The 15,781-nt window shown below is 36.4% G+C and overlaps 1 protein-coding gene across 1 annotated transcript in view; it reads right to left on the bottom strand.

The window, feature by feature from the left end:
* The window catches only part of PCLO (piccolo presynaptic cytomatrix protein), a 314,203-nt gene that overhangs the window by 60,031 nt on the left and 238,391 nt on the right, over positions 1–15,781 (bottom strand). Inside the window, exons 11-17 of the mRNA XM_042816076.1 lie at positions 13,739–13,847; positions 13,042–13,109; positions 10,937–11,148; positions 6,543–6,593; positions 4,640–4,770; positions 2,930–2,956; positions 670–763 (exon numbers count right to left, since the gene is read on the bottom strand). Of these exons, the coding sequence (XP_042672010.1) occupies positions 670–763; positions 2,930–2,956; positions 4,640–4,770; positions 6,543–6,593; positions 10,937–11,148; positions 13,042–13,109; positions 13,739–13,847 (692 nt within the window). The remainder of the gene's footprint in view (positions 1–669; positions 764–2,929; positions 2,957–4,639; positions 4,771–6,542; positions 6,594–10,936; positions 11,149–13,041; positions 13,110–13,738; positions 13,848–15,781) is intronic.

The raw sequence follows: 15,781 nt of genomic DNA, 5'->3' as shown, positions 1-15,781 counted from the left end.
TTTTGAGAAGTAAAAATTCTCTTTAACAGAGGATATAGAGAAAAAGAAGAATGAAGTGATACATACTGCCTCAGTTAAACTCTTATATCAGCTAGGGTTAGGAAGCCATCGAGAAACAGATTTCCAGAGACCATCTTCCCAGATGTGATTTAAATTTTTCTATACCAAGGAAATGAAATCTCTTCTGAATTTTGTTGAATAGATTCATATTTTAAGTCTACTGCTGTAAATTACTGTTAAATCTGAACGTGTATTCTAGACTACATAAACATTTTTTAAAAAGAAAATGGTAGGATCAGTGTTTTCTGTGAACTGGCATGGCTTTTGATACTAAGAGTTATTCTGATTTCTGCATCTACTTCAGCAGCTTTTGTCTTTTTATTTATTCCTTGTATTCCATTATCATTTTCAGAATTAATCCATACTTCTGACATGCTTGTGAGTGTAATGCACAGAAAAGATCATTTTTTCTGAATAAAAAGAAGAGAAAAAAATATTGATATTATGAACTTTACCAGCAGTAAGGAAATAGTTCCAAATTTCACTCAAATTTTTAAGATTTCACATGGCTTCACAGAACTGCCAGGAATGCTGCTTCCTTCGTAGTAAGCATTGCAGCCACACAAATAAAAGAGCAAATCACAGTGAATATTGCTATCAGTCACGCACCTGCTCCGTGGAGATATTTTTATAAATGACTGTCTGATTCCACTCAGGATTCAAGCTTTTCTGCACGTACTTAGTTCTCCGTTTGTACTCGGCACTGAATTTGAACAAAGGAAGGAAACATTACATTAAGGATCTTTTGCTTCTTTCAGTTCTAATATGAAACAAAACCAATCCGCATCCACACACACGCAAAAAGAACTCTCAGACAAAGAAAAGAATGTCTTCCCGTGTTTCTCTAAGAACTCAGGGTTGCAAGAGGACAATGACAGCCTATGGCTTTTTTCACTACACCTAGCATTTTTTTCCTGACATGGCCTTTTAAAATATCTTGTAACTCTTCAGTGATGTCTCTCTTCCTATAACTATTTCAATGTAAAGCATCAGTCAGCAAATGCACATATGCTTTGTTCTCTCGTTATAGATGTTTTACTCTGATTAGAAATGACAGTGATAATGCATTGATTTTTTTCCAAGACCATCCTCTTATTAGCACTTTAAAGTAGCAGGAATCCATTATATTTATAGGTTATAGCCTCTAATTACAGGATTCCTATTTCACTAGAACATTTAATGAAGGCCATGGGGTATATGATATCCTGTTAATGATAGAAACACTAATTTCTTATTGATCCTGTAGTCTGCATTTGCCTATAATCATCCTGGAAACAAACATAAAAGTACATCAACCTCATGACTGTTTTTATCAATAGCCAGGAATTAAAAAAAAAATGCCTGCATAATCTGTTTCTGAAAAAGAGTTAATAGTGCTTTCTATTGTACTTTACATTTCCTGAGGATGCAGAAAGGAATACTCAAACCTCTAATAGGATATGGATTTATCTAGTGCTGTGAGCTTTGATGTCTGCTTCCATTCCAGTTTTAATTTAATATAAATTGTAATGGAGATCTCAAAAGAGCTGGGTAGGAGAACATGAAAAGCTTTTAACATTTTGAAAACCCAAAAAGATATAAGGCAATGAACTTACTTTTGCCACTCTGCAACTTAATTTCTCATTGACTTCTGTTCAAACCTCCCATACTGTAAGGTCATACATCTGCTACTAGAACAAATGTGTCCAGGGCTATTTTCCAGTGGTAAAGCCAAGCAGAACACAATGACCTGTACCTGTTCTATTAAACTCATATGGTATCCTTACACTCACATTTGGTAGTAAGCTTTTCTCCTGAATTTCCCAATTCTGACTTGTGATTGAACTATGTTTTGGTTCACATTGTGGTATAGCCTGAGTTAATGAACTAGATTCCTTTCAAGTAAGATTAATTCAGAAGAAGCACATCAGAGACTCATTTAACTTGGCCAGCCATTAATATGTACTGTGCAGGGTACCAGATTGGTGTGGGTCTGAATTAATTATGCAAAACATGTACATGTTTCATTGACGTATATATATCTATGTCAATGACATAGATATATATATGTATATAAATGTTGGTTTTCGAGCACCAGCAGTTTCACTCTACAAACTCAATACTACTCTGCAGTCATTCCCTCTAATTCTAGAATGTGTGGTGGCCTTATTCTCCAAAAAGGAAAGTATTTATTAAATACGTTCACTAAAAAGACATCTGTTGACTTGTTGGGCCAGCTTTCTACTTTTAAAGAAATGCAGAATGAAGGTTGAATTACTATTACGTATTTAGCCTTTGTTGATACTAGTGTACTTTGAGAACTGAATTTCACTTTATATTTACAAATCTGGGAAAAATTAGTAGGCCCAATTACTAAAAATTCAAACACTGAATAGCCATTTATGTTCTCAAATAGCATTGATCTAGTTGATTATCTAGAGTGATATTTAGTATTAATGTATACACACTGTGGAAGGTGTACAAAGAAAAACATTCCATCTCACTTTCAAACAGTGTTGTTCCTCTTGTCAGTATGATGCCACTCCACCACTCAAAATCTTGAGACAAGTTCACTGTTGTTTTACAACTTTCAGTGAGTGAAAATGTATTTTTAGATATCTGTGATTAAACTAAATCCTTCCAGACTTCAAAGCAAATTTTATTCGCCCTCAAAGTTTGGGCCTAACATATTACTATATCAAGGAATATTAATTACTTGTTTTCAATTTCTGCTGACCTGGAAATGAAATTCACCAGAGAATGAATAAATAGAAGCAATCATGAATTGTAAAAACTCAAGAGAAATCTATTTTTCCCTGCACAGGCACATCAAAACATCATGCTTGCATGTAAAAGTTAAAGAAGAAAATTGAAAGACAGTACACTCTACCTTGCATTTTGGACAACCATGACTTGTCTGCATATCCAGCATTAAACAGTTAGGAACACAGAGGAAGCAATGTGAGAGAAAATAGTGAGAGAGAAAAGATGAAAGAAAACGTAAATGAGGGGTAATTGCTAGTATCAGAATCAAAGGAAACAGGCATTATGAAGAGTAAGCAGATGTGTAAGGATTTAACTTCTGATAAAATATATTTAGTAGCAGTTTACATTTCTTTTTTCATATGCAAGTTTTGCACTTTTGAGAGGCTCTTCATTTGCATTATTCCCTAAAGTCCTGAAATACATGCAAAACAGAAACTAGAAAATATTGCCATATTTTACAGTAACAAACCCAAATAAAATTCAAACTCTTCATAACTTAGCCCGAAGTTTGAACCTAATGCTTGGATCTGAACTAGAATTCTACAGGCTGAACATCTCTGTAGTTCAAAGCCTAAGTTCTACAACAGTGTGAATATGCAAAATTCCCAGTAAAATTTATTGGACAAGTATTTGGCAAGATTCTTAGGTGCATTAAAATGCTCTCAAAATTTAGGACCTGTTCCTATTTTATCCAGCAACAGTTTTAGACCCAGTGCCACTGAACAATATTGAATGCTGTACAGATTGAATCAGCAGCATACATGTATTTCTTTAGCTGAACCATTTGTATGCTTTTAGCTGTGCTTCTCTATATGTCAGATGTGAACTGTGACCTGAATATGCACTTTCCTTTTACTTTCAATAGATCAGAAATGCATAATTTTAGTTAAATGGCCTCAGACTAAGAGTGTTTTGGGGTGAGTGTGACTACACAAATTAAAATGTCTTCAGGAATTCATCTCTGCAAAATAAAATTTGATCCTTAAGATATATCTGTAGTGCCATTTAAGTCAGCAGGATTATTATTGCTGTGTATATGACATTCTGCAAATTTACGGCACAAAAAAAGAATTATGATATTGCTGATACAGAAAAACATCTTTTAAAGGAACATTAATGAGCTATTTATAATAACAGGCAAAGTTTTAAAAAGCAGTACTCTGTGAAAAAAAAATAAAATTGGTTAAATATAAGATTTGTATAGTCATTTAATACAAGATTACCAGAATTTATAAAACTGTATCTTAACTCTTAATAAATGAAGAAATAAAATCACATGTGATTAGAAAGCTCTTTATCTATTACTTATCACTTTCAATATCATACTGCAGTCTTAAACCAGTATCAGCTACTGTGATTGTATATGTTTGCAAATCTGCTCCAAATTTGCAGTGTTTTGAACAAAAGCAACAATCCAGTTTTAACCTTAACATGCAGGGTTTTTTTTGTATTACAGAATCAAAGGCCAATTTATTATTCCCAAATCCATACACTTCACTACATCTTAGAGATTTCTATTGAGAACTTTGAAATCTGTATATTTATTACCCTTCTGCAGACTGTTCTTTCAATATAAATTCTGCATTGTAGTACATTTTTTAAATGGAAAGATGGAAAAAGTGGATGAAATCTACAAAAATTACCAAAAAGTGTCTGAAGTCATTAGCAATGTATTGCACATCCTCCTGGAAGTAGCATCTGGCTTCTCATTAAATATCCACGTTTTTTCCTGGTGTTGTACCTTCACTTTCTATAAGCTCTCAATTTTGTTTATTAGTGATAAGAAACAAATTTAAAGAAAGAATGTTCAGGCTTGAATTCATCCTGCACTTACCCTCTCCCTGGAAGAAGATAAACTTTAACAAAGGGATCAGAATAGCCATTATTGTCTCTGGGAGCAAGGTTTCTTGCCTGAAGAATATGGATGATAAGGTTGCCAAGGTGTTTGTCGTAATTGATTTGAAGCTAGAGAACACATTTAAACACAGCAAGATTAGTTTTAATTTATCTTCCTAAATTATTCAAATTCTCAAAAAATCCTTTGCATTAGGTGAGTTTTAGACCTTTTGCTTTCCCCATTTTGGATGATTCTGTCTCACTCTACTGACTAGAATGAGATGCTGGATGATTACTTAGAATTTTGAAAGAAATGTTTCTTTAACACTGTCAGTATTATTTTTTTTTTAATTTTTTTTTTTTTAAACAACACAGATATTGATCTATTCCAATCAGGAAAAAGCACATAAAATTCAAACTCTTGATATTCTACTGAGAAATAGCCAGTTCATTCAGTAAAAATTTACAGAAATTCTGACTTCCAGAGCCCAAGTAGAAGGAAGAATTTACAGAATTATAGAATAGAATCATAGAACCATCTAGGTTCAAAAGGACCTTCAAGATCACTAAATCCAACCATCAGCTAGACCTACCAAATCCCATCATGCTCCTTAGTGCTGCAAGAAGGCTCCAGGAAGATCTCATTGTGGCCTTCCAGTACTTGAAGGGAGCATATAAATAGGAAGGGGAATGGCTGTTTATGAGGGTGGATACTGATAGGAAAAGGAGGAATGGTTTTAAACTAAGACAGGGGAGGTTTAGATTAGATAATAGGAGGAAGTTTTTTCACACGAAGTTTGGTGACACAGTGGAACAGGTTGCCCAAGGAGGTTGTAGATGCCCCATCCCTGGAGGCATTCAAGGCCAGGCTGGATGTAGTTCTGGGCAGCCTGCTCTAGAGGTTGGCAACCCCACACACAGCATGGAGGTTGAAACGAGATGATCCTTGTGGTCCTTTTCAACCCAGGCCATTCTATGATTCTATGATAATTTACTACCTTAGTGTTATGCTACAGTACTATGGAAATAATACTATGAAAAGAACATATCTACAAAAAGGCAGGGATGAATGAAGGAAACAAAAAACAAAAATCTATAGAAAATAAGTTCTGCTGCTGCCAGTTCCACTGTTTTAAAAAATTGAAGTCAGTTTACATAAGAGATAATCACACACTTGGTATTGCAGGAAATAAATGCACTGCTCTATGATAACGTCTTTACAGTCTTCAGTGGAAGTAAAGTTCAGTGGGACTTCAGCTTGAGTTCCAGTGGAGTCTGGAATTTCTGAACTGAACCACAGTAACTGCCTGAAGGTTAAAGTTTAGATTGCTACATTTTCAGCACTTTCAGGAACTGAAACATTTTTTGTACTTTTATTTGTATTTCCCAAGCAAACTTCAGAGAAAAAAAAAGACAAAAAATAAAACAAAAAACAAACAAACAAACAAACAAACAAAAAAAACCAGAAAAAAAACAAAATAAAAAAACCCCAACCTAACTATACTTTATACCTTATATTATTTTATTTGGTGACATTTCAATGGGTTGAATAGCATGAAACTGTGTCAGGAGGGGGATAAACTGGAGATTAAGAAAAGGATCTTAACCAAGGCAGTGGCTGGGCACTGCAACAGACTCCCAATGGTAGTGTCATAGCCCAAAGTTGCCAGAGTTCAGAATACATTTGGACAATGTCCTCAGACATAGGGTTTGAATTTTGGGTGGTCCCGCGTGGAGTCAGCAGTTGAATTTTGCGGTGCCTTCCAACTGAATGTATTCTATGATTCTCTGATTCTACAAATGAGAAATCACTTAATGAAGATGATTTTTAATGTATTTATTCACCAGAGAAAAGTACTCAATTTAAACAATAATTTACACTTAAAGAATTACATATTTACCTGAATTTCTCCAGTGATTGGATGAGAAGCAGATTTTGTAGCTTCAGTTGGCTGCCAGATTAAAATACATAAACAAATAAAGAGGCATGTAATTATATGTATACATATTTGTCTATTGGAAATGAAAGCTTCTCAATATCAACCTTTTAACAGCTGTTGTCTATGCTGCAATTTCAACACATATTTTTCAACACCATACCATTGTATCTAATCGGTATGCTCAATATTGTCAGTTACAGTATTGCAACAGAACTTAAAGAGTCTAGCCCTGACATTTTGATCAGGCTTTATGTATGTACAGAATTTGACAAATTGAACACCAGAGTCTTTACAGTCTAGACGGGTCACAGAGAAAGCCTTGGGGAGTTTAACAAAACTGAATGTCAAAAGTAGGTAGGTTGTGGTTTTTGCTATGAAACATAGTAAATGTGTGATATTCAGTGTGACCACAGCAACTAAATACAGAGGAGGGTATTATTAACCTCATGCAATGCTATCAGGCTTGGGCCAGAGCAGCTAGAAAGTGGAGGAAAAGGATCTGGGGGTGTTGGTTGACACTCAGCTAAACATAAGCCAGCAGTGTGCTCTGGTGGCCAAAGGCATCCTGGCTTGTATCAGAAGTTGTGTGGCCAGCAGGACCAGGGACGTGATCGTCCCCCTGTACTCAGTTTTGGTGAGGCCACAACTCAAGTGCTGTGTTCCGTTTTGAATCTCTCATTACAAAGAAGACACAGAGTCATTGAACCATGCACAGAGATGTACATGCTATGAGGGATCTGGAAGCACAAGCCTTATGAGGAGAGTCTGAGGAAACTGGAATTTTTCAGTCTGGAAGTGAGACGGCTCAGGGGAAACCTAATTGATCTTCATAAATACATTGAAAGGAAATTGTGATAAGGGCTCTTCTCCCCCATAATTAGTGATAGGATTAGAAAGAATGGCCTGAAGTTGCTTTGGAGGAGGTTCAGGTTGTTTATTAGGAATAGCCTTCTCCAACAGAGTGGTAAGGCACAAGAATGGGCTGCCCAAGATGGTGGAAGTCACCTGAAACTATTGTTGAGACTCCAGAAGAAAGAGTTATGTCCTCTGGAAGAATGGACAAGCTACTTGGGGAGATGACAGGGAAGTTGCTAAGGTCAGCAGGGAGGAAGTTAGGACTGCAAAAGTCCAACATGAAATCAGATTGGCCACTGCAGTAAAAGAGAATAAGAAATCTTTTTATAAATATATCAATGGTAAGAGAAGAACCAAGGAGAATTTCCATCCTTTACTTGATACAGCAGGGAATATGACCTCTAAGGAGAAGGAGAAGGCTGAAGTCCTCAATGTCTTCTTTACATCTGCTTTTAACAGGAAGATCAGTTATCCTCAGGGCACTTTATGCCCTAATCTGGAAGTCTGGGATGCTAAGCAGAATACACCCTCATCATCTTGGGTGAGATGACATGGCGTGTGAGTGGCATTCAGAGGATCTGGCCCAGCCAGGTGGGTTCATGAAAGGCAGATCATGCTTGACCAACCTCATCTTCTACAACTGGGTGACCAGACTGGTAGACAAGGGAAAGGCTGTTGATGTAGTCTACCTAGATTTCAACAAAGTCTTTCACATGGTCTCTCACTGTACCCTTCTTTGGGTAAGGAACTGACTAGAGGGCCATGCCCAACAGGTAATGTTTAATGGAGTTAAGTCCAGCTGGTGACTCATTACAAGTGGTGTTCCACAGGGGTCAGTACTGGGGCCCATCATGTTCAATATCTTTATTGATGACCTAGATGAGAGGATTGAGTGTACCCTCAGTAAGTTTTCAGATGACACCAAGTTGGGATGTAGTGTCGATCTGCCTGAGGGTAGGGATGCCCTTCAGAGGGATCTGGATAAGCTGGATCACTGGGCTGAGGTGAATGGGATGAGGTTCAACAAGGCCAAGTGCCAGGTCCTGCTCTTTGGCCACAATACCCCATGCAGCGTTACAGGCTTGGGGATGAGTGGCTGGATGAGTGTGAAGCAGAGAAGGACCTGGGGATATTGGTTGATGCTTGGCTGAACACGAGCCGACAGTGTGCCCAGGTGGCTGAGAGGGCCGACGGCATCCTGGCCTGCATTAGAAATAGTGTGGCCAGCAGGAGCAGGGAGGTGATCATCCCCCTGTACTCAGCACTGAATCAGTCTGACACACTTTTTAATTAGTGCCATTAGAATGTCTTTCAGTTTCTGAGAAATGGAAAACCTATCTGCCTCTTTTGTAAATCCCTAAATCCCCCAAATCCTTACAGATTTTCTTACGGTATTGTAATAAAATAAAGCATTAAATGTGAGAAGATCTACATTACAGAATACCAAAGAGACTCCTACATCATTTTAGGAGTCCATACTCTATATAGAATCTTTAACAAAAGATTTTACTTGCTGAATAATAATAATATGTAGAAAAAGTAAGATATAGGCAGTTTGAATATTTAATATGTCTTGAAACTTTGGCAAAAGGAAAGAATTGGTGCTGCTGCCTTCCTGGAAATGCTTTCTGAAGGTTGTTCTGGAAAAGATGAGCTGCAGCATTTTCTTCTAAGAGAGCCCAACATTACTATAAAAATGTCCTACAATCAATGAACAGAAACTACACAAGGCAACAAGTTATGGTGATTAGGAATGCAATGCCTATCAACATGGTTTTCAGAAATGAACAAAGACAGTTTCAAGCATTTACCTGATTAGTTTTAACTTTTACATCTTCTGCAAAAAGGTATTAATTTTAATGGTTTTTGTTTATCTTCATAACATACAGCTGAATTTTCATAAAATATTACTAAATCCTCTGTGCAGAATGAGATTAAATTTATGCCCCTAACTTCAGATGTTCAACTACACTACCAAAGCTGGGAGCAATCTCTTCATGTGGACAGGGAGAGGGATCTCTCCAGAATACACTGTACATCAATTATTTATATACCTTCATACACTATTCAGTGAATTAGGAGTATGACTCATCAGCCAAGGGAAAGGGTTTGCATTGTCAATAGTGACATCTGCACTAACAGCTCTGCACTTACCTTTACTTCAATGGCAGGAATCATCTAGTCTCATTACTGCTAATTTAAATTGCTTTTCTCACTGGTAAATATAAAACACAAGGCAAACTAGTTCACACAAAGATGTTTACAATGTGAACCTGATGGTTAGGTAACTTTGACAGATCCCTGAAGTTTTGTGTGCGAAATCTTGGCATGTACATTATAGACAAGAATTATATTCATAAAAAGTCTATGGAAATTCTGAACAGTCAGAATTACCATCTGATGCAAACTAATAAACTAATAAATAAGCTAATAATTAAATATATAAATAAATATATTTATTATTTTGTTATATCGCTGGATGAAAGAGATTTCTGTTTTTCCCTCACATGATAGCAATGTGAGCTATCCGAAATGAGACAACCCCAGTTGCTATTTTTCATTTGTAAGGCACCTAAAACATTTGTAGTTCAAATCAAAGTTACAGCTTCAGCAACACAAAGTACAAATACAGCAATAATTCAGTAGAAATCCCTAGGGATGGGGTTCTTGTAACATCTTGACAGTCATGAGAAAGAATAAAAGTGCAGAGAAGTACATATCAAGAAAGTGTGTTCTGCATTGTGAGGCTTTGCTTCAAACAGTAAGTCAGCGAGAAGCTGAGTATCCAGGAGAGCAACCTGCTTTAGCTATCTTTCAAATTGCTTAAGCAAATGCAATCTTCATAGGACTGATTTTTACTTCAGGTGTTGACTGTTTGACAAAACACAACAAAAAAGGAAAACATGATAGATGACTTTATGGTCTAAAAAGGACTACCCACCCTGATAGATACCCACCCTGCCCTCTCCAGATGTGCAGGAGGGTGCACAAGGAGAAAAAAAGCCCAGCTGGAGTGGCAAAGAAAATGTGAAATTATGTTTAACAAGTTCACAGGAATTAGCTAGTGACAAAACACTTGTTGGCAGTGACTTCATTTTTCACTTTCTGTGTTTTTCAGAGAAATGCTTACTATTGCCTTGGTTATTCATAACTTGTGAAACTTCAACCATAACTTAGTACTCAGTGGGAAAGTGTGGCCTTAGTAATACCATAGGAGACAGTTAAGAAAAATAAACAGAGAACAAAAAGAGCAATTTTTTTGTTTTAAAATCATAACATTACATTTAAAGAAACTATTTTCATAGAGTGACTGGTCTTGAATGACCTTGGACAAATCACTTAATTTCCCTTTTTTTACTCTCTCGATTCTGTATCTTAAAAGTCATAACTGTCATTGCGAATGGATTCATCAATACGCACTGTGTCCTCTTGCTATAAGATAAATAGGCCTTTCTGTTACGAAAATGTTATTGCTGATGCATGACTGGCAAGTTTCTCACCTTGCTGCTATGTCGCTTTTTGCTGACTGAGGGAGAACCAGGTTGGCCAGGGCTGGGAACAGCGCTGGAAGCAGCAGAAGTGGTTCCCGAATGGACATGTGATGACTTTTCTACTCCTGAGGAGGCAGTCAGAGGTGCCTGCTGTAGGGAAACCTTTTGGAGCTCTGCAGCCAGCTGCTTGGGATCGACCCCTGGGGACTTCGCTTTATCTACTGTATGAAAATAAGAAAGCTTTGTGTTCATAATTGTTAGCATATTTAAATCTATCTTGCCATGGCACAGTGGCTGCTTGTATGCTTTGAGGATACAAAAGTCAATTTATATAAAAGAGGCATCTCTCTAAAACATTGACATACAAATTCCAATCCTTCTACTCAAGACTGTCAAGCAGTGCTACCTATCTTGTAAGCTAACTGAGAAAGTTGTTGTCTATCTGAGGAAAAGTATGATAATTCTGGATCATACTTGAGCAAATTACACTGCTAAAGTATGTAAAGTCTGTAAAGTCTGGCCTCACTGTTGAGACCTTGACCAGTTTCACCATGTAACTGAACTTTGCTGCAACAAGCTTTAACCGCAACTTTTTTTTTTTTTTTTTACTTTTTTTTTTTTTAATCAATTGGCCATTCAGTAACTCTGAATTCTGCTTCTGAGATCATTTATACAAAGATTAAAGAGAAAAGCATCTTAAAACTTCAGGATTGCAAATTAATCAAAGCAGAACAAAATGAAAGCAAATGAAGAAGAAAAGCCAATCTTCTCTTACGTCAAAACCCTTCATGAAATGCCTGTGGAAGGAGAGTAATTGCCCTCCCCCACCCTGGCAGAGAGGGCAGAATTTACTCTGAAAATGAAGCTGTGTAAATTCTATCTGTGCTTTAAAGCACTTGGAGTTAAAATGATAAAAGGCTTGGACTGATTTCTAGGTTCTCAAAAGCATGAATGGCTTAAGGTCTTTACTATTGTCTCTGACTTTGTTCAGCTAAGGTTTAGACAACTCAAATTGTTTCTGTGGCTTTTTTGTATCAAGGTAACATAGGCTTCAAGGCTTGTTATATCTACTTCGGAATAGTTCCAGTTTTCTAAGCACCTTGTCTTAGCATGTCTGGGTGCACAAATAATTGTCTAATGACCAGGTGGCTATGACTTTAATTCCTCTTAGTTACATTTCACTTTGCATTATTGTATGCTATGAGGCCTATTAATAATTTTGAGATGCAGCGGGGCAACAGTAATTACTCTGTGTAGAAAGAACTATTTCTGCTACTTACAGGAGTACAGGCCTGGGGTGAGTGCAGCCAGTTTTCGGCACAAGATGACAGCTGAGGCCCCAGGGCTACCAGTAACTCACTGGTACTGGCACTAATACAAACTCGGGAGCCAGGCAAAATCAATTTGGGGAACGATGAAAGAAGCAAAGAACAAGTTTCTACTACGGATAAAATGTACAATATCCAGGCAAGTCATATGTGATGCAGAGCTGCTGACCAGCAGTGGAAAAGCAGAGCACAAAACATGCTAGAAAAATATTAAAAAGCCCTGAGCAGATCCTTAAAGGAAGAGATAGGAATCAGTAACATCATCCATCTCCTGGCAAGGAGGGCTCAGACTCCTTCCAGCAGATTCCTTTGTACACTGTTGACTTTCTGTAATGCCCCTGAAGACAAAGCACTGCTGCAGGGACCAGAAAAGCAAGAGAAGAGGGACCACTGTGACACAGAGAAAGGTTGTCTTCACTCTGTAACAAATGTTAGCTATAGTTTTGTTACTCAAGTTTCCTTTGTGGTAATTAGATGGTGTAGACTATGTCAGTGTGTATTGAACTGAGTCATTAATAAAGGTGGTTTACTTAGTTTGGTTAAACTGTTAAAAAAAATCAGAACTGATCTGAAATAACAGTCGTTTGCTGTATATACTGTTCCAACTTTCAATTACTCCAAAAATGCTTGGCTTTGTATACAAGGTGTGGTCTGTCCTCTTTCTGCCCTTGGCAAAATTTTGGATGCAACACATGTGCTTACAAAGCTAATATCTTAGCTTACATTAAATACAGATTTCATCTGCTATCCAATGCTCAAATTTTGAAGCAACATCTTATCGCTCACCTGCCTTTACTGGCTCATGTAATTCCAGGTGCTGAGGATTCTCGGAATCCGAGAGCATGTTCAGGTCCCTAAAGAAAGCAATGAGAAGCCTGAGACAAAAGAAAATCTTTCCTGGCACCCTCCTCATTGTATTAAGTAGATAAATGAATAGTGGTACATGACAGAAAGCAGCTCCCAAGAATGGCCCCTTCTTTGCTGATTCAAATTTGCAGTGCTGTTAAGGAGCTAAGAAAAGGTTCTTTTAAGGTGAAATCTTTAATGGATTGAACACAATTTTATACATTCTTTATGATGTTTAAATGACTTTCATCTAAATTACACATTTCAGCAAAAATCATGTTATTGCTAAATTACCTATTTTTGTTTGTTTGTTTGTTTTGGTTTTTTTTTCTAATGGACAGTAAATTCAGTGGATTGTATGAGTATCAATGAGAGGAGACTGTGGCCTGAAAGTGGGGATATCCTTGTTTGTAAATTACCATGTCAATTTATAATCCATTCTGACTTAACAGAACAAAGAACAAGCCCGCAATCACAATGAATTCTTGTGTTAGTTATTACACTGATGCATCATGCTAACAAAGGTTCCACCTTAACAACTGTAAATAAAAAAAATAAAAAATAATAATCATAATAATAAAAAAGCCATGAAAAGCCAAAGGAAAAAATGGAAACAGAAAGATGGGGAAAAACTCACAGTCTTACACATATTTCTGCTTCCCCACACTGTTGAATAATAATATTCTGCACTTCTTCATAGGTTTTTCCAGTCAGGGAGATGCCATTCCATTCCAGAACCTGCATACCTAAGATGGCAAAACAGCATGAGGTAAAGTGCTCAGATTTTCACTAAGGCATCACAAAGATTGCTTAGACAAGAAGATTTGATGTGACATTGAGTGACAGTTGTTTAAGGGGCACAACACATTAGCAAAGCCTTTTCACTTCACACAGATGAGATTGTTGAATATTATTGTCCCATCAGCTATTACTTACCTGTTTAAGTATGTCAGAAGATGAATTCCCTTCTAATTTAAACTATGCATGCACTCTTTGCAGTCTAGGTTGCATTATATTGAAAAAAATTTGCAATAACAAAATCATGCAATCTTACCAACAGGGCAAGAAGCCATACCATTTTAGATGAGATATTTCCTGGCCAGTCTTGGTAGACAGCTCATTATTTCTTGGTCTTGGTAGATAGCTCATTAACTAATGGGAAATAGCTGTTGAGAATCTGAGCCTCAAAATGGGACTGAATTTGTAAATATGATTTGATAATTCAAATTAATTTTCTCTAGTTTGTCCCTTAAAAAAAGTACAGTTAGATGAGGCTTAGTGAGCTTACTGATTTTCAATGAAAACATCAATTCAAATTTCATATGCCAGCCTGCAAATATGCAGATTTACGTTTTACTTCCATATAAGTTCTTATGAAGAAAGGATCAAAACAGCTGACTACAGCTAGTTCTGGAAGATAGGAAAAAAGCTAAAAAGATAAGCTGAAATAACTGAATACTTAAGTGTTCCGTGACTGAGCCAGGAGACTCGGTATGGAGCAAGCAAGCACTATAAGGAAGTTTAACAGTATTTGAGGAGTCAGCCACTCTATAAATCATGATATGTATTCTGATGAGAGATCTTTTGGTTACTGTAAAATTCTTACAAACAACAAACCACAGGTTAGTATCTGGTAGTTAAAGACTCAAGTTTTGAGAGCTGCATTTGTATTTTGAATAGCTAGTCATAAGGATGGTTCCAAAAGGACTAAATTCTCATAATGCATATAAAAATCCAACCCTCAGACTCCAGAGGTAAAAAATGCTTAATGGGACAAGATATTGAATTCTTTATATTCCATTAAAAGCAATATGTTACAAAACAGTTGAAAACCACATCATCCACACAGCAAGGAAAACCACAAACACTTAGTTTGCTACCACTTACACAGATAAAATCAAGTCTTCAGCTGGATTATATTTTTATTTCAAAATCCTGTGCTGTTGCATATAATAAATGGGAAAAATAATGAAGTGAAATGTGGAAATAAACTCATAAGAAATCCTATTGTTTAAGTAATGAGAATTGTTTATGGAATAAAGCAGATGAAATTTTTGGGCAATGAACATGAGAAATAAAAACTATAACATCATCTTATAGCTTTTTATGTAAGATTCCATGATTTAGAATTTGAAATACCAGAGCTGCTTCTAATTTTTCTCAGTAGGAAATTAGCATCTTGTTCTCAGCAGTCAGTTTACGGAAATACAAACTGCTGAATGACTAAAAAGTAATATTTGGAAGGCTGGTTACTGCAAAAATAGATTTGTATTTTTTAATATTTATCCCCTTTCATTTACCAGCCATCACTCAAAAGCATGATCTTGCATTTTCTTGTTATAGAAGATCTGGTATTAAGATCAGTTCCTCTGGAATGAAGCAACAGCATTTATGAATAAATTCAGTTTCTCCAGTTTTCTGCTATACAAATATAACAGCATGGTCTGTCTTTAGACTTCAAGAAAGAAAAGATCTGAAGTTACTTTTATTTTTTTGTCTATGTGTGTGTAGCATTGGATGTTGAGTACAACAGTATGAACTTCTCAAATAAAGCAAATCACCTCTTCCATGTGTTGCTGGCCATGAGAAAGAAAGAAACTTGTTTTAGAATTTTGAGTGAGTAACATTTTTTTTCTAAAATAAATTTGCTAACAAAATGCATTCAGCCACTATCCTAGGT

This window comes from Centrocercus urophasianus, unplaced genomic scaffold, assembly GCF_019232065.1.
Source record: "Centrocercus urophasianus isolate 14NV4802_14NV808 unplaced genomic scaffold, USGS_Curo_1.0 seq_15, whole genome shotgun sequence".
In the NCBI taxonomy this organism is placed as follows: domain Eukaryota; kingdom Metazoa; phylum Chordata; class Aves; order Galliformes; family Phasianidae; genus Centrocercus; species Centrocercus urophasianus.
Note: the sequence above shows the minus strand (reverse complement) of the source record. Positions and strands in the feature narration are given on the sequence as shown.